Source organism: Lissotriton vulgaris, chromosome 3_1 (genome assembly GCF_964263255.1).
Source record: "Lissotriton vulgaris chromosome 3_1, aLisVul1.2, whole genome shotgun sequence".
In the NCBI taxonomy this organism is placed as follows: domain Eukaryota; kingdom Metazoa; phylum Chordata; class Amphibia; order Caudata; family Salamandridae; genus Lissotriton; species Lissotriton vulgaris.
Window position 1 is genome coordinate 85,735,362 of NC_141689.1, and position 24,201 is coordinate 85,759,562.

A 24,201-nucleotide genomic window follows, 5' to 3' on the forward strand; every position below is an offset into this window, starting at 1 on the left:
GATTATGACTATAACAGAGATACCCCTACTACAGAACTGGAGTTACAGGACAGAAACTACTCCTTCCGAGTGTGGTCTATAGGGGTGGGAGGGTTCCAGAGGGCAGTGGGCCACCAGGCGTTGTCCCAGGCGGAGGAGCAGGGTCCGAGGATGAGGACCTTGGTTTTTCAGCGTTGAGCTTCAAGCAGCTGTTTTTCATCCATGCTGCCATATTCTGCATTCCTTCCTGGAAGCATAGTCTGGTGTCATTGGGAATCTTTGTGAGTGAGAGGATGAGCTGGGTGTCGTCAGTGCGTAGGATATGAAGCTGAGCCCATACTGTCTGACGAGGGCGGCGAGGGGGGTAATGTAGATGTTGAAGAGCGTGGGGCTGAGTGAGGATCCCCTGGGGTACTCCACAGTTGTTTTCCGTGGGTTTGGAGAGGAATATAGGGAGTCGAATCCTCTGGGTTCTGCCGGAGAGGAAGGATTGGATCCAGTCGAGGTCGGCTCCTTCTACCCCGCGTCGTGAAGTCTGGTAGGGAGTGTGCGATGTGAAATGGGTTTGAAGGATGTGGAGAGGCCTGGAAGGATGAGGGCTGCAGTGTGTCACTGGTCTAGCAGTATGCAGATGTCGTCAGTGGCGGCGAGGAGGGTGGTCTCTGTGCTGTGGTTGCTGCGGAAACCGGACTGAGAGGCGTCTACGATGGAGTTGAAGGCTGTCAGCTGAGCGTTTACGAGTCTCTCTGTGACTTTGGCCGCAAAGGGGAGGAGAGAGATGGGCCTGTAGTTTTTCAGGTCCGTTGGGTCGGCCGTTGGTTTCTTAGGAGGGGCTTCACCTCTTCCCATTTCCAGTCGTCTGGGCAGATGCCGGAACTGAGAGAGGTGTTTATGGTCCGTCCTAGCTCGGGTGCGCCCTGTGGAATATGTGCGGTGGTTAGGGGTCCGTCGGGGCTCCTGAGTGGGTTTTCTTCATGGTCGCCTAGATGAGTTTGATGGATACGGGATCCCAGTCAAAGGCTAAAGATACTCCCACCGCTGGGAGGAAGGCACACGCTTCTCAAAATGGCAAAAAAAATCCCAAAAAGGATACAAGAGTACATTCCTACCTCGACCAGTCATCAAAACTTCGGTCTGAAGAGATACCATTAACATCCAAAGAACAACTGCAGAATAGTCCGGAAAAAATTGTAATCTAAACCTACTTGAAACCAGCGTTCTGCTTCTGAGGAGGCAAAACTCTCCAATGTCTTCTGCGGGACCAAGATCTGAGCCTCCAGCACAGATGAAAAAGGTACCCTTACAACTAGTACCAAAGTGAAAATAGTCGACGGAATGAATGCTGACAACTCACTTGCAAAAATAACTGTCAACAGAGAAAATCGGTGTATCTCCCTTGACCATTCCTATTCTGTCAGCGACATTTACAAACTGCTCTATCAACATTGACCCCATTGACAGCAACTACATCCCTGACTGTCGGCAAAGACACGGTCAATTAAGCTGTAAAAGATTACTTTAATATCAGACAAAGCTATTCTAGTCGAATTGCTACCGAAACACACACCTCTTCTAGTCCTCACCATTCTTGAAAGCTTAACACAGTTCGAGGTATATCATCAGGTTGATGATGAGGAAGAATATACAGAGGGTGATTACGGATTCGCCTTTCATCAGAAGTAATCATAAAAGGCATGAGGATTGCCACTCTGAGTATGACCTTTGGTGAAAGTCCTTCAGTTTTCAAAGGATTAAAAGGTTCAGGTGCCCACTGCACTAGTTAAGAACTTGCAACACATGCTTGTTGACTACTATGCAGGGCTTCCCAAACGCCCAGTAGCAGAGCCGTGCACATAGCCTGCTAGGCCAACCGAATCGCCTCAGCTGCAATTAAAAACTCATCCTTCAACTCCACATTCTCCAATTCTGTTTACTCCAATTCAAAGATCAAAAGTACCTCCACCGCTATAATTTCTTCTTCCAAGAGGACCCCTAACAACAACGTGAGGGCACGTATTCTGATGACAACACTGAGATTGTAGTGCATAGAGGTATGCCTCTATACATGGGGTCGGGATAGAAGGATTATGTTACACCAGTGTCTGCATCCGTTACCACACTGATTTCAGATTCTTCTCTGCATTATATTGAAAGTTTTCACTCCATAGTCAAGAGAGCATCTAAGAGATTTGATTTACGGATTCCTATAATTGCGTCGGAATGTTTTCATATTACTTTAAAGGACCTACTAGCAAAACTTTCAAGACTTTAGCTTTTATTGAACAATTAAATGTTATAAAGAACAAAGCTACATGGCAGCTGAAGCACAAAGCACCCAATAACTCTCTTCCATGTCTCATCAGTCACCCTTGTGCAAACTCTGTTTTAATGCTGGCAGATCAGTGGAGGTCACAAAATCAATGTTACGATACACTTAACAGAGAAGACAGAAGGTTGGATTACACTGGGTAGTGGTAGCAACTTCAGCCCAAGAAGCCAATTTGTTTGCAATACTTCAGAGACTTGACATAACAGATGGGGTTGCACATAAGCCCTTCCCCAGCCCTGCTGCCTAGGGATAAGTGCAGTGAAGCAAGTGCATTCCTTCATGAAGTAGCGAGAACGTTGTCAGCGATCATAGACCCTACAATGGACATTGTTTCCACTGGTTTAAGGCAACTCAAAGGCGCTTCAGTGTTGCAGTAACTTTGTTGAGACCAAAAAACAAGAGCAGCATCCGGATATGCCAAACAATAGAGAAGCACTCTTTTGAAGGCATATTGATAAGGCCCTACAGCTAATTGAAGCCAATATTAAAACATCAATTGCTCTGGGAGTCCTTTAAAGGCGAATACAAATCTTTTTTTGTAGCCATCAACTGATGTCCGTATTCCAGTAGAAGTGGATATCAATCATATATCTATAAACATTATCTACTGCCTTATCAGTCCTATCTCCAGCAATATGCTCTTCAACAATACAGAGCTCCACCACCAGTGACTCATTCAGAGTAGACTTATTGTGTGGCAAGACTACTACACAGAAAAGTTATAGACATAAGAGAACGATCCGAGGTGCTGACCACAAAAACCATTAATCCATCCTCATCTACGTCTGTTGGAGGAAGAATCTCCTTATGTTAAACACTGGACCACTATTACCATGGCTCAATTGTTCCTGGAGTTAGTAAAGTAGTGTCTTGCACTGGAGTCTGTTCAGAAACGTCCACTTCAAAAAATGCCCTATCAACTTCTTCATCTGTTACAAATGGAAATTGTGAGAAGCTGGCCTGGTATATGATGTACACTTTTGTAAGTGGGCACCCTGTACCAGTCCAGACAACCCTTATAGTGATTCAGGAGGTGATTGAGGAGGTCTTTGACAACCATAGAAAGGTCTCTAAGTGGTAGCTGTGGAGAGCAGCCTACAGGCTTAGTCCAGAAGGAGTGTAAAGCAGCTTGTTTCACCAGATCACAATCTTATATGTATAGATTAAGTGAAGAACAACTACAAGGTATTTATAAAAATATGTATTTATTATATAATACTCTCTTAACACATTTAGATATCTCCTACCAGGAGATATGCACAATGCAGTCAATACTTTGCATAGAAATCACAGTAAATAGCACAAAATACACAGTGGACCCCAGGGGAGGACCAAACCATATACTAAGTAAGTGGTATAAGAACCACAACTCTGATCAAGACATTGCTAGAGGACGTAGAAGTGCCGGACCCCCAAGGAACCACCCAAGGTGAGTAACTAGGCTCCCCACGGAGATCCTGTGCAGTGTGGGAACACAACCATGTTCTCCTTATTAGTCAACGTGTAAGTCGCAGTTGGATTGTTAAAGATGAAGGACCCTTCCCAGTGGACCCAGAAGAAACCCCGTGAAAGCAGAAGATTGGAGAGCCACCCCACCCGTGGATACCCTAGTACCCAAGTTACCTACACCAGGGAAGCTGAGGGCACAGGTGTAAAGTGGTGTCAGAAATCGCCGTCGAACCCAGGGAGAACTTCAGGAAAGTGCTGCTGCTGACGAAGGGGAAAGTGTCCGGTGGAATCCAAAGGTGGTTTCTAGTTGAGAGTTACCTGCAAGCAGAGGGGACAGAGTCTATGTCACTCAGGAGTGACCAGAAGATCTGGAAGACAAATGCCCACAAATGTCGGGTGTTGGAGAAGGGTTGATGAAGACCTTGACTCTGCAGCTGTGAGAACCAGGCGATGCTGAGGAAGACCAGAGCTGTCCCGTGTCGGATGTCAACAAGTCCAGAGGAGCTCAGGATCAGCTGACCGGTTGACTTTGTTGCGGTGCCTGCGAATGCAGGGAAGTGATTCCTTCACTTCAAGGGAGATTCCTTCTGGTGTCTTTGATGCCCACGGGCCTTGGAAGTTCCTGTATCGTGCACAGGCACAGACGATGCAGCAGACTGGAAGGGAGACAAAGTCGAGCCCAAACGAAGTCCAGAGTGCCCAGACGGTAGAAGTGGTGTCTTATCTGAATCTATGGACCCACCCACAGGTAAGCCCTTAAGTACTCTTTGGAAATGATTGGAACGATTCAGGGGAGGGTTTGGACATGGGGGAGGTTACTCCCATGTCCATGTCCAGTTTCTCGCCAGAGCGGGAGCCAACGACTCTCGGAGCTAGGTTGAACCGGACTATGCATGGGGACACCAAATGTGCCCCTTGTGCAGTCTGAGTGGCTCTGGCAAGCCTACCCACCCTGCCCCAATAAACTTACTCATGTCTGGGAGGTGTTCACACCCCCTGTGACAGGATGCCTATAGTTCTGCTTTCCCCTGCTTGAGCATTTTCAGTTTGCCGTGCTCCCCTTTGGCCTTACCAGCACCCCCAGGTGTTCACCAAGGTGACTGCTGAGGTTGCAGCTCATCTGCAGAGGTCAGGGGTTCCAGTGTTCTTCTCCTAGATAATGGCTGTTGAAAGCACCCAACAGGCAGTCAGCACCCAACTCTAGACTACGGCGAACCTTCTGCAGTTGCTGAGGTTCACTATCAGTGTGCCAAAGTCATAACTGACTCCCTCTCCAACCCTCCTTTTCATCAGAGCAGTTCTGGACGCAGTGCAGTTTTGGGCCTATCATTCCGAATAGTCCAGGATATTCAGGCTATGATACCAAGAGTTTAGCCTCTGTCCTGGATTTAATTGAGAATGACCCTGAGGTTGTTTGACCTCCGGCATCCTGCTTGTAGCCCAGTCCCATTGGCAAATGTGGGCTCTTCATTGGGACCTGAAATCCCAGTGGTTGCAGCATCAGGGGAATCTCTCCGACATGGTCCAGATCTCGGAGGGAACTGCGAATAATCTTCAGTAGCGGCTGACAAACAGCGATTTTTTTCTACTGGCAGACACACTCCTTTCCCTCACCTTAGCTGACTGCAGTGACAGATGCGTCACGTGTGGGATGTGGGGGCCATCTGGGTGAGGTGAAGCTCAGAGGAATATAGTCTCCAGTGGAGTTCGGGCTCCATATCAACCTATTGGTGCTTCCAGCGATTTGCTTGGTATCGAAAGGTTTTCTTCCTTTGATCAAGGGAAGGCTGGTGCAGTAGTTTATGGACAACATCACCCTCAATGTGGTACTGCAACAAATAGGGCGGGGTGTGGTTGTGGACTCTTTTTCAGGAAGCTATGCATCTGTGGACATGGCTGGAACACCTGGGCATTTCTCAAGTGGTTCAACACCTGGCAGGCTCTCTGAAAGCCAGGGCAGACAAAGTCGGCCGAAGATGCCTAGCGCATCATGAGTCAGAAAAGGGGGTGGTGATGAACAGAGTGTCTGAATTAAGCAGACCACTCTTACCCAGTCCAAAGATCAGGGCTTGATCCATCACCGTTATTTATCTCACTGCACCATCCCAGCTCAGAACCTGGCTATATGCAAATCAGTCTGTCCCTGGCCCAGTGCATCATGGGAACAGGGCAGACTAAACTACCAAGCCAATTCTTCACCAGAAAGGAGACAAGCTACCGGGGACCGGTTTCTGGCATTTCAGCCGTCTTCGGCCCGGCTTGCTTGAATCCTGATGGTGCAGTGAGAAAGGGACTCATGTCTGAGTATACCCTGCCAAACCTATAGTGGCCAAAAACGATTCAGAAAAGCGGGTGGTGATGAACAGAGTGTCTGAATTAAGCAGACCACTCTTACCCAGTCCAAAGATCAGGGCTTGATCCATCACCGTTATTTATCTCACTGCACCATCCCAGCTCAGAACCTGGCTATATTCTGGAGGATTCTGGAAGTAGTATAGGGGACAATGAGGTCTTTGAGGATGGGTGGAGCTTTACCATGAAGTATTTTGTGTGTTAGGCAGGGCCTTGAAATGCACTCTATCCAGTACAGGCAGCCAATGCAGTGCTCTAATGGCCGGTTTGGCCGAGCAGCGATTGTTGGTGTCAGTCAGAATCCGGGCAGCCGTGTTTTGCACTACTTGGAGTTTGGCTGTCACTTTCTTCGGTGCACCAAGGTAGAGGGCATTTCCGTAGTCCAGTCTGGACAATATCAGGCCCTGGATTAGGAGCTTCCTCAACTGAAAGTGGAGCAGCGGAAGGATTTTACGGGAAGTGCGGAGGAGACCATAACAAGCTCCAGCCATTTTTCTTGCTTGGGTGTTCAGAGTGAGCTCCTGGTCCAACCAAATCCCAAGACTTTTTATATCGGATTTAGGGGGTGGGGGCGGACCCATGCAGGGGGGCCACAATGTCTCTGGGCGGAAATGAGACTAGTTGCCCATCACCATTATCTCCGTCTTGTTCAGTTTCAGGTCGGACCTGTCCATCCAACTGACTATATCTCCTAGGCAGGAATGCAAATCGATGGTGGGATTTCCTGATGGCTAAGTGATACTACAAGTTGGGTATCATCCACATATGTCAGTAGTTTAATTCCATACGGGGTGACAATTTTTTCGAGGGGAGATATGTACACGTCGAAGAGCTTAGGGCTCAAGGAAGAGCCCTGCGGCACTCCGCAGTGTAATGGGGACTCTTTAGAGATGTAATTACCCTCCGCCACCTGGAAGGAGCAGCTGTGTGGGAAAGATCTTAGCCAGGATAAGGCAAGTCGTGAAATACCCAGATCCCTGAGCCGTTGGACCAGTGTACGGTGATTGACGGTGTCGAAGGCTGCACTTAGGTCCAGGAGGATCACTGCCACTGATCCTCCTGGATCAATGATCTTCCTGGCCTCTTCGACTACCGCCACCATCGCGGTCTCAGTGCCCTGACCCGGACGAAAGCCTGTCTGTGAGGGTTTAAGCAGTTCACTGGACTCAAGGTAGTTGGACAACTGGCTGTTGATAAATTTTCCTGCCATCTTACTAATGCTTGGAAGAAGAGAGATCGGCCTAAAGTTGGTCAAGTTTAGGGGGTCAAGATTGTTTTTTTTTAGTAGGGCCTCGACCACAGCCTTCTTCCAGCTAGGGGGCACCGTTCCCTCCGATAGAGAGGCGTTAATCACACGATTTAGTTTTACTGTGTGTTACATGTAGTGTTTGTTATGTATTGTCATGTTTGGATCATGTTGAAGCTATAGCATGTCGGTATTCCTTTTCACTTTTAAGGATATGAATGTTGCTTAACCACGCACCTATATTCCGAGGTCGCTAGCGGTAAACAAGTTACGCTCTTTCACCAAGCACACTTACATTGAGAGGTGTGTCAGAAAACATTATTGGATGCACAACGCCAATTTGATACTGCTTCTTAATTTGAGCAGCACAATCGCACCTGAATAGTCCACATTAATTGAGTGTGGGATGATTCACAGAGAGAGCAGATTCCTTCACTTCACTACGTTGCAGGCACGTAACTAGTTTTTGTGACTTATACATTCTCTTTCTTTACAGGTTTTTTTGTTACTAACGTAACCACCCCCGGGTTACTTTTTTCTTGCCCTGTAACTAATTTTGTTACTAGGGAACAAAGGATTGCAGGTATGGCAGGGCGTTAGTGTACCCTGACCACCCATTTCCTTTCTGGTCCTGAAGAAAAACCGGCATTTTCCACTCTGTTTGAAACATGTAGACCTTGCACATATATTACAGATACACTAGGTCATAATTAAGCCTTTATTGTATCGACACACTGTTTTTATCATTGTCCAGTAGTCTTAAGAATAAATTTTCACATATAAGCCATAACAGGACAATTTTTAACTCACATACCTTTTTTTCTTGCATTCATCACTCACATACCCGCTCCACTGTACTCCAGGTGTCGCAGCACACCGTGATGGCACTCGGCTGTCACGGTGGCCCCGATGATGAAGCATGTCGCCGACCAGGTTGGTGAGTGAGGGGTTTATTAAAATCAAAGAAGGACTTTCTTCTTTTTCCTCATTAGATTTTCATCCCACCTAAAATCGCCCTCTGAGCCTTTTCTATGGTTGTACTCCTCCTTTTTGTTATATAGTTAATCACATTCATCATCGGGGCAAGGATGGTAGGTGCCACCAGTTCTATGATCTTAACAGGAACTGGGTCAAGCGGGGAACCTCTCTTGATAGACTGTAAGATAGGAGACAGGGTGTCCTCGCTGATAGGGATAAGCATGTCCAGTCCTATATTAAGGTTCTGCGCCTGTATCGGACACGGATCGGATAGGTCCGCAGAATCGTGAGGGGGAAGTTGTTTCAGGATGTTTTGGATCTTTTGGTCAAAGAAAGTAGCTAGCTCGTTACAATCACTGTCCGAGAGATCACCCGGGCGTGTAGGCTCCGGGATTTTTAAAAGCTTTTTCACAATTTGAAAAGTTTCTCTCGACGAGCTAGAGACAGTTCTGATTTTTTCATCGAAGAAGGCTACTTGCGCAGCTTTAAGAGCTTTTTTGAAGTTGAGGATAGTGAGTTTATAATCCCTCTTCCTGTTGGGATCATAGTCCTTCCTCCACACTCTTTCAGACCTTTTACAGAGTTTTTTCAGGAGGCGGACCTCGTGAGTAAACCATGGCAGAGTGTTTTTTTCCCGTGGTTTCAGATGGGGTTTTTTGGGGAGGACGGTGTTAAGGGAATTTTCGATCTATGAGGAAAGCTTGGCATCTGCTGCTGTGGGGTCTGCCTCATAGTTAGGCGAAGAAAGCTCCAAGACATGCTTCCATTTGCTGGTGTCCAGTTTAGACCAAGGACGTAAAAGTCTACTGGGAGCCAATTGTGCGACCAAAGTACTGTATACTACTGATGTTTCTTTGAAATTATCCTACTACAAGAGACATGGCTTCAGAAGCCGCAGCACCTAGAAGGGTTCAAAATCCATCATACCACTGCAATCAAACTAAAGTCCCCTGGCCGCAGCAGGGGATGTCTAGCAATTTACATATCGGCCACCAGTGCAATCTGCTCCTGGGACTACGTAAGTAATATCATAGGGCTTCAGGTAGTAGGCACCTGTTTTAGAACCCCAAATAGTCAGTCAAGGAGGCTAATCTTGATGAACGTTTACATTCAACCAAATTCGGCCTCCAGGTCAGCGCTAACTGATGAGCTGACTTCAACTGTACTAAACATGAGATCTGGAAATCCTAATGTAGATATTCTAGTCTCAGGAGTGTCAGAGCCCGCTTTGCAGGATCCGGATGATAAATATATGGGTCCACCTCCAGACGTTCCGAGCACGCTGATTGTAATAACACAGGGTGCTCAGACCATCAGGCGAGGGAAATAAAGAAAAAGGAGCGGGAAAAGGGAAGGGTCAGCAGGTACAAAGAACCTGAAATGACATAACAAAGAACATACATCAACGAATGAAAATCTGTAATCCTACTCTCATATATTCTCACTAAACCGCAAATACCTTAGAAAGGCTGTAAAGATTCTTCCAGCATTCCCCTAGTCATGTCTCTGTCATACTCTCCTGTAACCAAACACAATAGATATAACTCTGAATAATGCACCTTGTAAACACCTAACCTCTGAGAGGTATAATGCACACTCACACACCATTCATTGTTGGAGATGACACAGTAATCCCTTCAGTCTGTGCACTTGCACGATCCTATCCCCGGAAAATAAATGTTGATGGCAAAGTTAATCGGACTGGCCAAAGGCACTCTGCCACCATTGATAAAGAAGGTAACCATCCAAAGAAAGTGTTAATTAAATAGGGGACACCAACGACCTAAAAGAAACGATATTAAACGGTAGTCGGTAGTTGCGACCACCACTCGACTCCGCAACTGTTAATGTCTTTAACAGGTTCAAAACGGTAGCATGTGGTTGTGACCATCACCCTGCTCCGCTTCATCAAAATGCACAAACAGAAAATACCGGAAGCGGGTATTTTCGACCACCACTGCCGCTCCGGTAATCAAGAATTCTTTGCTACACACGGTAGCGTGTAAAATATCCCCCACTACGCTCCTCTGTATGAAACCCTCCTTCGGGAACAATAAACAATCCGGAACAGCACCCGGCAACGTGTAGCGGAGTACTACAACGCTCCGTTGCTAATACCCAGGACCTTAATCCAAGAACGAAGAGAGGCGCGAGAGGAGCTTCCAGCGCCTCGAGAACAAAGTACCTGAAATTCGAAGGGCCACCGCTCAGGAAAGTCACCCACGCTGCAGAGAGACCGCAAGCTCCCCGCGAAACAGACCAACATGGAGCGCCTTCACTCAGAAACAGGAAACAGTATTACGCGCACCTTCCCACCGGCCCCAGCCATCAATATACTTCCAGCTGCAAAACGGTCATGGGAATCTTAGTTCTATATCCAGGCAGGCGCAGGCAACGTGAAACCTGACAAGGAGATTTCAATATGCGGCTGATGTCCGATCTCCATCTTAACAAAAACGCAGCCGCAGGAAGGCTACTGGGCTATACCACTGCAGGACCACCCTTGGGTGGGGAAAAGAGGACCCAAGGGACCAGCCCTCCAGGTCCACCTGGAATATCTCGGTCTAAGAGCTCTCAATGGCCACTTTCCCCTGACAAGTCAAGTAATGTCTCATTTGTAACCAAAACTGGGGCTTCCCTGCTTGACAACTCGTTTATCAGCCTCCCTTTATTGAACCAAGTCTCCAATTTTGTCTTTGGCAAAAAAATGGACAGTGATTATCGTCCCCAAGAGCTCTCCCTCAACATTAGGCTGCAGCAACATGATACTGCAACAGACTAAGACTCCAAAATCTTTACCATCAATTTAAAACGCATTAAGTGTTCAGTCAACAATCTCCAGTCTTTGGCGGTGGAAGCTAAGCAAATACTTGTGAACAGCCTTGGGACAGAGGGAGACCTAATTGTTAATTGGGCTACGTTCTCGGAAAGTCTAGCGGCCCGGTTTGCAAAACCTATACAGAGTGCACAAGCGAAAGGGCCCAATCAACTTATTTACTCCACTCCCGTCGCAAACCGAAGCATTAACAAGCTGTGGCGAAAATTGAAAACTACACAAATGGATTCAATTATCATAACCAAACTAAGAGAAGCCCGTAGACCACTGAAGGCTGCCAGATGTGAATATCGAAGGAACACCTGGAACTTACTCTGGGCAAAACTACTATTCGAAATAAGGGCCAGCAATTCTGCGAGGTTCTGGCGTACCATAAACGGCCTAGGGGGAATGCCCCCCAAAGTTGCTTCTTTCAATATTCTGGAGTCAGAGTGGTATCTCTTTCTACATGACCACTTTAACGACCTTCCACGGTCAGACCAGACCCATAAGTAGCCTAATGACCCCTCGGGTAGCACGACCGGAAGGCTCAAACTACTACCCATGACAAGTCATCCCTCAGGCTCTCTTTCACAGTGACATCGATCCAAAGCTAATTGCAAAGGGACGCAAGGACAGGGCCCCTGACCCAGGTGGAATACCACCAGCCATTTACAAGGAGGACCCAGCCTTCTGGGCCACTCAGCTAGCCCCGCTTTACTTATCCATCCTAGAAAAGAGCACCATCATGGCGGGGATCGATTCTCGCTCCGATCTTCAAAGGCGGCGATAAAAAATCTCCAGGGAACTACCGCTTGATCGCCTTAATTGACAACACAGCACAGTACTTCGCAGGTATACTGCTGGACTCCCTTCGATCATGGGCTGAGTCAAACTCAATTATTCCAACAAACCAGACTGGATTAACAAATAACACCGGAACAACGGTTAATCTCATTACACTCTCCCTTGATCGACCAGACCGAATCCAACACTAGCCCCGGTATACATGGGAGTTATAGATTACAAACCTGCCTTTGACAGAGTCAATAAAAGGAAGCTGTAGTAGAAACTTTCCTTGCTGAACAATCCTAACAGCATACTAAGGGCTTTGCAGCATTTACACCATGACACATGGGTCAGGATTAAGAACTGGGACTGTTCACGACTGTTACGACCCATAGCAACAACGCAAGGCTGTGTCCTTGCTCCTACGCTTTTTAATCTATTCTTGTCCGCCCTCTCTGCAGTTCTTGACTTAGTCAATTTGCATCCACCCAAATTGGATAGCCTTCGTTTATCCAACCTACTCTACGTCAACAATCTTGTTCTTCTTAGCCATACAAAGATTGGCCTATATAGTCTCCTGGATGCAGCCGCCATATATTCCAACAGGAATGAGCTTCAGTTAAACTAAACGAAAGCCAAAATCCTTGCAGTCCGCACATCAGGGACAAAAATTCTGGTATGGTCCCTACATCAGGAAAGAATTGAAGCAACTAGATGTCATAAGTACTTAGGCGTCCTCTTTACCAACAATAGCAGGTATTTGAATCAGCTCGTAGAACTAAAAAAGAAATTTACTGCGCTGTCTTTTGCACTTAGATCCATCTACAAAGGACTAAACAGTCCAACATTCGCTCCAATCCTTCAGGTGGTCCAGGCAAAGGTCATCCCAAGCCTAACTTATTGCTGCGAGGTTCAAAAAAAGGCGGGACAGCGGGCAATCAGACAAAATAGTTGCAGAAATTTACAGAACGATCTACCAGCTTCCTCCTTACACGTCACCAGCACAAATCAGACTGGAATTCGGAATCTGCAGACAGGCACTGGCCCGCATGGCAGCCTTCCTAATAAGCTGCCACAAGCTTAGCGTGTCCAAGGAAGGCAGCCTGGCCCACTACTTATCAATTCAGTTGAACACAAGTCGATGGTCGGCGGGAAATTATTACTTGTCCCACGGCCTCAGTTCTGTTGGCTTGCAACCTTTGGGATTTACAAGTTAGCCATCATGAATTCAAGAGGTTAGTAAAAATCAGTGGGAACCGACTTTCCTCATTAGAAGACAGGGCCAGCCTCTCCGTACAGAACAACGGTTGGGTGACTCTACGCACTTATCCAGAGCTGAAGTCCAAGAGCTACCTAATGATCAATTTTAACAAACATACTAAGCTCCAGTTCTTAAGGCTGAGAATGGGGGGATTCCCCTGACCTGTCACCTCCCAAAATGGAAAAGAGACTGTGCTCAGGATACGTGTCGGCTCTGCGGCCAACACAGGGAAGAAATAATACAGTTGATATGCTTGTGTCTCAGTCTCCTAGAATACAGAAGAGCCCTATTATGAAGGGGTGGGATTGCTAAGGACATAAGATCTTGCAGAGGAGCGATCTTGGCTTGCCTTACCCCCTTGAACACTACCCTTAACTATGCCTTGGTCAGATTTATGGATCACTTCATTAAGAAGCTAGAGGTGGCGAGCTGTGCGCATGAAGGTCGGATAGGCAACCTGACTCCACGCCTCACTGAGATTACCACCCCCAGTCACTGACCAACAGCCATGTTCTAGACCCTCCATTAATGCATGGCATAAGCAGAGGAGTCGTTTTGCCTACACTGTTTTCTTATACAATCTCTCCTCCCTTACAAGGAAGATGCCAAACTCTCCTCCTTAACAGAACAAAATCCAAAGTGCATCAATAGAGCTTTCATGTCACAATGACTCTCTTTTTCTTAATTTTCAATTGTTCAAACTGGACTTCAGTGTTTTTTTAGATTAGGCTTCCATAATGCTTTTAAATTTTGTATCAAAGCTAAGTCCCCAGAAATGAATCTCTGTTGTTGAATATTGTTGCAAGGGTTTTTAACAGATCACGCAATAAAGCAATTTCCCTTTGTCCAGATTGGGCACAGAGAGTCCGGTATCTCGAGCTGTTGAGTATGAGCATCGGTTCAATGATCAGGCTGCCCCTTCGGGAGGAACTTCTGTCGCAGCAACAGGGCAAGGTAGGGTCCTGCACCCGAACCTGCGCACCCTTCCCTTTCATGCATGTAGATTGAGGGGCGACAGTTGACAGATTTCAACCTTCCTCCTGAAGTCTGTGATGTTATTCTGGTAGCTAAGGCCCCCCACCAAGTTTGTATATGCCTGCCACTGAGGTAAATTTGTGGAATGGTGTGCTTCTAGAATCTTCAATCCTCTTTCTGCATCTTTTGTTAAGGTTCTTCTGTTTGCTCTATCTTTGTCCCAGCAGGGGTCTGCTCTGGCATGGTTAAAGATTATTTATCAGCCATTTTTGCAGTTGCCGGACCAACCTTCTTTAGCTAAGACGCATGTTGTGGCTAGGTTTCTCAAAGGCTTGCAGCACATGTTTTCTCCCCAGGCCATTCATTATGCCCAATTGGACTTAAATGTTAATCTGACTTTCTTAATGTGTGTGCCCTTTGAACCTCTGCACAATTGCCCTCTTCAGCTATTGACTATCAAGACTTCCTTTCTAGTGGTCATTACATCGGTCATGAAGGTCAGTGAATTGTAGGCACTCTCAACGCACCCTCCCTTCACCACATTCTATCCGGACAAGCTGGTACTGCGGATACTTCCTTCCTTCTGAAGGTTGTGACTCCTTTCCATGCAGGCCAGGCCATCGCCCTGCGTACCTTCTTTTCTCTACCTCTCCCCTCCAAAGAAGAGGAGAGACTTTGCCATCTGGAGCTAAAAAGAGTGCTTTGGTTGTACCTGATCACACAAAAGAGTTCCGGGTGGATGATCACCTCTTTATGGAGTACGTAGGAGCCAAGAAAGGCAATGCTCTGCAGAAACGAAGCATCTCAAAATAGATAGTACTCTGCTTCAAGATCTCCTACGCATTGGCCAAGAAGCAACACCCTGAGGTGAGATGATTGCATTAGTCCGCGGGGCCCCTGTCCTGGTCATCTGTCAGGCAGCAACATGGGCATCTTTGCACACGTTTACCAAGCACTTATGTGTGGACCATCGGGTCTATTGTGACGGGCACTTTACCCGTTCTGCCCACCTCCAGGGAGACATTACTTGGGTATCTATTCTAAAGTAAGGAATCTGGGGTAGAATTCTTAATCAGATGAACAAGTTACTTACCTTCAGTAACACCTTTACTGGTAGAGACTGTCTAGATTATTTACCGATCCTCCCTGCACTGCGAGCTGATTACAGTGTAAGAGACATCTTTCTCAGGGCCTTCGTATTTCACAAAAAGCACAAGGAGATGAAGGACGGAGCGCTGAAACTCTTCAGACATTCACCCCCAGTCACAGATCTGGGTTGAACCCATCATCATTCTTTAGCTCACTTTGCCACCTCAGTTCAGACCCATCTATGTGCAAATCAGTCTTGACCCTGTGCCTCGTGGGAACAGTCCAGCTCCTTGCTCACTTTGCCACTGGATTCAAGCTAGTCTGGCTGATGAAGGGTGTAACCCAGATCACGGTCTCAGAATGCTTGTTTCCTGTTCATGGAAGAATTGGCTTGGCAGTTCGGGCTGGACTGTTCCCATGAGGCACAGGGTCAAGAGTGATTTACATATAGCTGGGTGTGAACTGAGGTGGCGAAGTGAGCTAAAGAATGATGATGGATTTAACCCAGATCTGTGACTGGGGGTGAGTTTCTGAAACTTTTCTGTGCTCCATCGATCATCTTGTGTTTGCTTCCTTAGTATTACACATCAGTTGTTAGTTCTGGTTGTGACTCCACCCTGCTGGTGTGGAAAATCGCGAAAATAACTGACGTCAGCACACCGGGGTGACGCCTATATAGGCACCCTGCACGTAATTTCTGGCGTGAACGACTCAGAGTTGTAGATGAACAATGCTACCTACTGGCACTCGGGTAATGCTGAAAAACGTCCAGATCTAGTCTGATGCCCAGGAAATATTCTACGGTAAGGAATCTACGGCTAGATAGTGTTTGCTAGATAAGGCGTTACCAAAGGTAAGTAACTTGTTCTTCAAGACCGTTATGAACTCATGATAGAACACATGGCACCCCCATAGACCGCCACATACAGTTTTCCCAAACTAGCGGGGTGAGTGGCCTTCTGGGCCTGTGGAGGGTCTGCGCCTCTGGCATAGTAAAGATAGTGTCTTATTCTTCTTTTCTAATGTACATGAAGCATTCTCACCCACATATCACTTTTTCTTCCCGGCACCTGGCACAAGGAAATTGATTGGATGCATATGCATTTGTAGAGGGATCTCTGACCACTCCCTAGTTCTGTGAGGCCGTGGTGGCTCCTAGACAAGAAATTAGCAGCACCCTTGAGACAAAATAGGAGGGTAGTTTTTGCATTTAATGAAAGCTCAGTCAAATCATTAGTCCAAAGTCAGTTAAAGCGGTGGTAAAAGGCAGGGTCCTTACTGGCAGTTATCTCTGCACTGCAAAACATTGAGACCAATATCCTAGTGAAAGTTTGTGTAGGCATAATGGCTAAGGTACTAAGGACTCTAATTCACAGAGATCAGAATGGCTTTATTCCCGGTCGAGGTACCAAACATTGCTTCAAGCGTATGCAGTTGGCTCTAGCTAGAGATCAGTAGCACAACGGCCCACCTTTGTTAGTTCTCCATGACTTTAAAGGCATTCAACTTGGGCAATTGGGGATTCCTATTTCAAATCATGACTGAAATTAACTTTAGTCCTTGGTTTTTGGTCTGTGTCAGGAATCTTTATTCAAATCTCTGGGACAGAGTGAGGGCTAATGGAGTAATGCTTGCCTCTTTTCCCATCCAGAAAGGCACCAGAGAGGACAGCCCTATTTCACATTTACTGTTGGCGTTGGACATCAAGCGATAGGTGGAATGGATCAGGGGAGACTCACTGGTGCAAGGTTTACAGTGAACGAATCTGCATCCCTCTAGCTGGACAATGTCCTGTTCATGCGACTGAATGATTTGCGAAATGCCTTAAAACAAACAGCTCAGCTTCTGGTCTCACTGCATATTGGGAAAAATCAATATTGGCCCCAATCAGAGGGGAAGTGGGCAGTCGAGAAAAGCCCTCCCAGCTATGAGTTCACAGAGATAAATTCAAATACTAACGGTTGTATATCATCCTGTCCCCACATTTATGTTGTAATGCGAACATATCCAATTTGTTGGACAAAACGGCCAAGACCTGAAAAGGTGGTTGATCTCCCAGTGTCCATCCTAAGCAGTGTACTCCCTCGGTTATTATGCACCCTACGGCATTTCCCTTTTTAGGAGCAGACTCCGTTTATACACAGAATGGGTGCCTCATTCTGAAACTTCCTGTGGGCAGACAAGCAATCAGGGTATTACTTGTCAAATGCACCTGATCCACATTAGGAAGGTGGCCTGGGCGCCACAGGCATTTAGTTTTATTATATGGAATCACATCTAATTGTGAGTAACAGTTGGCTCTTTGGGAACAGGGATTGCCTAACTCATCAATTAGACCCATCCTTGTTCATGGAGAAGAGGATTCCCCAACTTTCACTACAGCTCCAAAAACCAGGCATCACTGTCTGAGGTCACAAAAATATGATGGGCATGACACAGCATATTGGGAGGTACCAAAAGCCCAAGCAAAAACCTCAAGACTGGCTTTCCTGCTCAATCAAATACCTAGATAATAACCTTGGAGACGGTTAACGCGAATTCTCATTTCATAAGTCTAATTATTTTAGGTTCCAACTGAGACATATGCTAGAGGCCCATTTGAAGACTCCTGGTGGCTTTACCGACGTTCAACCCGCGAGACTGATGGTTGTGCCCATGAGCAGCTGAGGTGTATTGAATTTACTGATCCCTCATAGTGAACTCTGAGTCAAGTGGCAGGATGATTTGGGAGCTTTGGATGATGATGAACGGAGAAAGGGCAGAATGGCCTTAAGAATTCAGCTCGTCTTCAACTGATTCTGTTCCGCTGCTTCCATAGGCTCCATTACACTCTTGCGAGGCTCTGGGGAGTGGGCATTAGACATGGATCTACATGTACTCGCTGTTTAAAAGCAGTAGGCACATTCTTTCATATAACTGGGAATGCCCGGTTATTCAAAATTACTGGCCCCTTATTGAGTGCTCAATGGCAGCAGTAACCCCCTGACCTTACACCCAAAATGGCTCTCATAGGCTTGCTCGAGGAGTAGGGATGTTCTAGAAGAAGCCTATCTTGCCTGTGTCTGAGCTGTTTATTAGCCCAGAGGGCAATAGCCCTCAGTTGGAGGTCTTGAGAGGCACCATCTCTTCAGGAGTGAGAACCGTAAATAGATTGCTGCTCTCTTATGGATAAGGAGGTTTAAAAGGGACGTTGCCCCAGGTAATATGACAAATATGGGGAGCATGGTGGCACACTCCCAAATGCTAGATCTTTGATTTACATACACTAGTCTTTTGCTGTGCCATGCCAAGCATAGCCACCTCACCCACCCCTCTCCTCCTTCCCCTCCTGCTCTGACCAAATGCCTCCTTTACTCCCAAGGTAAGCCACTTGTTAGGTTAGACACACTCTAGACACTGTAAAGCATAGATCTGACTTAGATAAGACTGTTCATACCCAGTTGCATTGTGAAAATATACTCTCAATCATACCTCTATGGGTAGCCTACACCCTTCGTTCACGGACCTAAGCCTTACGGTGATCACCCCGTAACCATCTGCCAAGGAGGAAATTTGTGATTATTCTGCACGGATATTGTTGAATAGGAAATAAAGTTTATGGAAATTGAAATGTATTCAAGAGTCTGTGCGATCCAATTCATTAAATAGAATTAAGATACCTTTCTTTGAAGATGGTTCTACTATTTGCGCTAACTTCTGCTGGAAGGGTGAACACAACTTAATCCTTTAGGATTAAAGAGCCATGTATGCTGTTCCATAATAAGGTTATTCTGAGAACACTCTCACTTTTTTCTAAAAGTTCCATCGGATTTTCATCTAAATGAAACAGTTGAACTAAAAACTTTCTTTCAAAACCCATGTAACGCAGCAGAGAGCTGCTTGATCTAAGATGTCTCAAATTCTACAATGAAAAGACCAAATATTTTTGAAAATCAGATCAACTGGTAATGGCATACGGTCCATCCTGAAAAGTCCAATCCCTCTCAAAACAAAAAATAGCGCATTGTGTCTGCAGCCCTTGAATTTTGTATCCACAAAGGAAGCCAGCCTATCCAGAGAATTGTTACAGTACATTCTACTAGAGTTGAATCCACAGCCATCGTAGTGTTCGCTGGAGTGCTTTAGCAGAACAGCGACTTGGAAAAATAGACAAATATGTACGCAGTACACCTGTCTGAAATTGAAGAAAGGAAAAGATGTAGCGGTGAGGCACGCGGTTTCGCCTTATCTTTTCTAAGATGAACCATTTTTTCTTTATTATCCACCATCCACAACAAAATGTATATGTATTGACTCATTCGTAGTACAGTCAAGCGTGTGAACCTATGAAAGATCCAATGCTGGAGCAGAGAAAAGTTTTGTGTAACTGTAGTTTTCCTGTGTTGGTACCTTTCGTAGATTCACATATAACCCACCTGGCTCACTTGTCAAAAACCTTCTTTCTTCCACACTTGTGCTATGAAATCCAAGACATGGTGGTCTCTGAGGGGAGTGGGTTTCTCTGTGCTCTCATCTGATTGGCTGACGTCTGCGTCTTTTGAATAGGTTACTGATCAGTTGAGGTCTTATAAGGCTCAGAAAATCACCCTTGGGAGTCTCAAGGAGCTGGAGTTGCTAAATGCAAGGAGAAGGCACTCCAAAATGGGGGGAAAACAAGCAGAAAGCAATGAAACTAAGGGAAAGCAAGGAGAAGACACTCATAAACAGGGGAAAAGCAAGGCGAAAGCAGTGACAATTGAGAGAAAAGCAAGGAAAAGGCTCTAAAAAAAACAGGCGAAAAACATGGAGAAAGCAGTGACAACGAGGGGAAAGAAGGAGACGGCACTCAGAAAACAGGGGACAAAGCACAGAGAGCAGTGCAAATTAGAGAAACGCAACAGCAGAAAAAACAAGGAGAAAGCAATGAAAATGAAGGGAAAGCAAGTAGAAGGCACTCAAAAAGACAGGCGAAAAAGCATGGAGAAAGCAGTGAAAACAGAGGTAAAGCAAGGAGAAGGCACTCTAAATGTGGGGAAAAAGCAAGAACACAGGCGGGATGCAGCAGCACAGGGAGTTCAGGGCAGGATGTACTCATCTTTAAAGCCTTCCTGGCTCTGTTTAGCATTGGTATTCCCTTCTTTAACTACGGTGATACTCCCAGCTCAATGACTGGGATGATTCAAGCTTTTGATTTTATGGAAGATACCAATACTGGAGAACTAGAGTTATAGGCAAGTATTTTTTTTCTTCTAATGGATAAAGAACCGTTCTTGATTGCAATTGCGTCACCAGCGCAATTTATTTTTTTTAAAAATCGCACAATGACAGACATCCTAATTGAGAAGGGGAGACAGAAAAATTAATCCATTAAAACAATAGATAATGACATAAATATTATATACAATAATTGCAATATGTATATTGCCATAAAATAATGCATTTTAACTGTTATGCTCACAATCAACAAAATGTTTCAACATTTGGATTGCATGCCCCGTTCTCAAGTATATCAGCTGAGGCCCATGTGGCTAGATGTCTGTCCAAGTTTATTGAAAATTCCAACTTCCTAGAACCGAACCAAGCCGGCTTCCGGCCTGCCCACTCTACAGAATCGGTAATCCTGGCGGTGATGGATACACTAAGAGCCAACGCTGACAAGGGAACCCGCAGGCACTCGTGCTGTTAGATGCACCGCGTCGAACAAGCGGGGATCCGGGGAACAGCATATGGGTGGATAAAATCCTTTTTAACAGGTAGAACCCAGGCGGTACGTCTTGGGAGTTATACGGCCCCTAACCTGACTCCCTCATGTGGAGTTCCTCAGGGTTCATCCCTATCCCCATTTCTGTTCAACCTGTACATTCGCCCCCTGATTCACTCACTCAAGGCTAGGAATGCAACAGTATTTAATTATGCTGATGACCTTCAGTTGGTCCTTAAGCTAGATTCGCAAAATTCGGCCGTTGAATTTCAAGCTACAATGCTGCATATTCAAGGCTGGATGGATCAGAACCAACTGAAGCTTAACCCCAGGAAAACCGAATTGGTGCTGCCTGGGACGAGTCTTACTAGTTGGGGACCTCACTTCTGGCCTGGCGAATTAGGCCCCCCTCCTGTTCCGTCCCCATCAGTGAAAAGTCTTGGAGTGACCATAGATTCCGATCTCTCCTTGAGGGGTCATGTGGGCACGGTGATCTTTCTCTCTGTTCCAACTACGAAAAATAAGAAAGATCGCCTACCTGTTGTCTCATCAAGCCCTAATCCAGGTGGTGATTGCACTGGTACTCTCCCGCCTTGATTTCTCCAACTCTCTGTACACCGGCCTTCCTTCAGGTCTGGTAAACCGCCTACAAATAATTCAGAATCAGGCGGCGAGACTGATCTACAGGCAGCCGAGAAGGCAGTCTGCCAGGATGTTACTCCGCAGCCTACATTGGCTGCCTATGGCGCAACGCTCTGCGTTCGAGTCGGGCTGTATAATTTTTAAGGCCTTGCATCGCACTAGCCCCAAATTTCTTAACAACTTAATTACGAGTCATGTCCCCACACGCAATCTTCGTTCCGCCCACCTCTATCTTCTGTCTATTCCATCAATTAAATTAAAAGGACTAGGCGGGCGCAGGTTTGCCTATCTGGCCCCCAGGCTCTGGAATTCTTTTCCACTCTCAGTTAGGAACTGCGACAGTCTCTTGGGATTCAGAAAGGCCTTAAAAACCTGGCTTATTGGACAAACTGATTAAACTGGATCCTTGCAGATGCTAGTGTAGGAACAGCGCCAAGAGACCTATGGTGTAAGTGCGCTTGACAAATTCATCCTAACATAACATCTTCATACTAGTCATCACTATACTATTTAAGTGTTGGTTGCTTTTTAATGTTGCACTCATTTTTTGTTTCTAACTTTTTTTTTTAGGCCTGAAGCGCCTGCAGTAATTCGTAAACAAGCTGTATTGAAATTACCAGCAGGTGAGTAACACGGATTCTTTTATCTTAATAGCCATTAATACTGTGGAATCTGGAAAATTATATCCAATTAAATGTAAAAGTCATCCCATTTTCCTTTTATTGCACGTTATGTTCCAATAATGTTACAGTGTGAATTCTATTTTAGCAAAAGGTTGACAGTGGAAAAAAAAGTTTGCTTTCACCTGCTCACTGCATATCAGAAAGCAAAGGCTAACTGGCTAAGCATGAATGTTGATTGCTTCAGTCTTGATGGGTTTAGTTTCTGCCTCTCGGGCAGGGCACCTGTGGCTCTTCGGCCCAGGCCCGCACTGCTGTTATATCTATGTATTTTAATAATCAAAAAGTGGACATGACCTATTTCTTCGTGATGTAGGTATCCTGGCAACATCATTAGGTGAAGCCAAACACTATGTTTTGCCTTTACTCAACGTGCCGGTGTCCATAAACAAAAGATGCTCCGTAGAAGAGAAATGAACAGAAATCTGACATGCCTGCTTCTGGGGCGCGTTTGCCCATTTTAACTGTTTGGTGCCAGATCTTGCCCCCCCCCCCCCAATCTCCCCCACTCATTTGCCATTTACTGAACTATTTTTTGCTGCCTACCTGTTTTTAGGTCTCGCCTGTCGATGCGCATGCGCATCGAGCAAGCGAGACTATGGGGGCTAATCCACTCTTTATCCACTGCAAGGAATCGTGGCGATTCCTTGCAGTGCCCGTGACTTTTAAGCTCAATGCGCATGCGCATTGAGCTTAAAAGCGCGTGCACGTCCGTCTTGTTTTACCCGCTCCGCCCCCTCCCCTTCCCGCCGTGTCGCATTTCTCCTCCCCCCTCCCCTCTCTTCCCTCCCCCCTCCCCTCCCCTCTCTTCCATCCAGTATCCTCACACCGCCTACTGCAGCTCCCAAACAACATCCAGCACCACCCGCTCCGCCCCCTCCCCTTCCCGCCGTGTCGCATTTCTCCTCCCCTCTCTTCCCTCCCCCCTCCCCTCTCTTCCCTCCCCTCTCTTCCATCCAGTATCCTCACACCGCCTACTGCAGCTCCCAAACAACATCCAGTACCACCCGATAAGACGGCTGGCCCCATAATACCAGCATTCAGCTTGTTTTGGGACCCGGGAGATCGTCCCGCGCTAACCCCAGGAAAGCTGATACACGGCATTGATTGTTGTGAATTATAAATAATTATGAGAATGTTTTACACAAATGTAACCGGCACATGAAATTATATGTAGGGGCATGATACTGCCATAACTGCACATTTAAGGACTGTTTTCTAACAGAAGGATTATGTTATTTAAAGAGTAAGCATTGTGATGCAATGAAAAGTACCATGCTAAGATGGCCGCCATTATCGATGCATTGTGAGAGTGTTCCCTACCGTCATCGAGTTTGTTACTCGGGTGACGTCAATTAGTTTAAATAGCTTCCTCGCAGTGATCATAGTTGACACTGACGAAGGATTTTCCGAAACGCGTCTGTTTGGTGGAGTTGTTTGCTAAATAAAGATCCACTACGCTACCCCCTTGGAGTGCTTGACTCTTTTGCAAAAAACGAAGGAAGTCGTGGCAGTATATATATATATTTTACACACATCTAATTGGCACATGTACTCCTAATAGTCACATTTTCGCTTCCATCTCCAAAACAGCTGAAAAAGAATTAATTGCATCAAAAAGAGGCATTGGATGACGAAAAGACTCCCCTCCCCTTCCCGCCGTGTCGCATTTCTCCTCCCCCCTCCCCTCTCTTCCCTCCCCCCTCTTCCCTCCCCCCTCCCCTCTCTTCCCTCCCCTCTCTTCCATCCAGTATCCTCACACCGCCTACTGCAGCTCCCAAACAACATCCAGTACCACCCGATAAGACGGCTGGCCCCATAATACCAGCATTCAGCTTGTTTTGGGACCCGGGAGATCGTCCCGCGCTAACCCCAGGAAAGCTGATACACGGCATTGATTGTTGTGAATTATAAATAATTATGAGAATGTTTTACAC

At 46.2% G+C, this 24,201-nt stretch overlaps 1 protein-coding gene across 2 annotated transcripts in view; it reads left to right on the top strand.

Annotated features, from left to right (window-relative positions):
- LOC147726001 (uncharacterized) overlaps nt 1-24,201 on the top strand; it is a 501,842-nt gene that overhangs the window by 337,060 nt on the left and 140,581 nt on the right. For both annotated transcript variants that reach the window (XM_086960119.1, XM_086960118.1), the window contains exon 5: nt 22,155-22,207. In XM_086960119.1, coding sequence (XP_086816245.1) covers nt 22,155-22,207 — 53 coding nt within the window. The remainder of the gene's footprint in view (nt 1-22,154; nt 22,208-24,201) is intronic.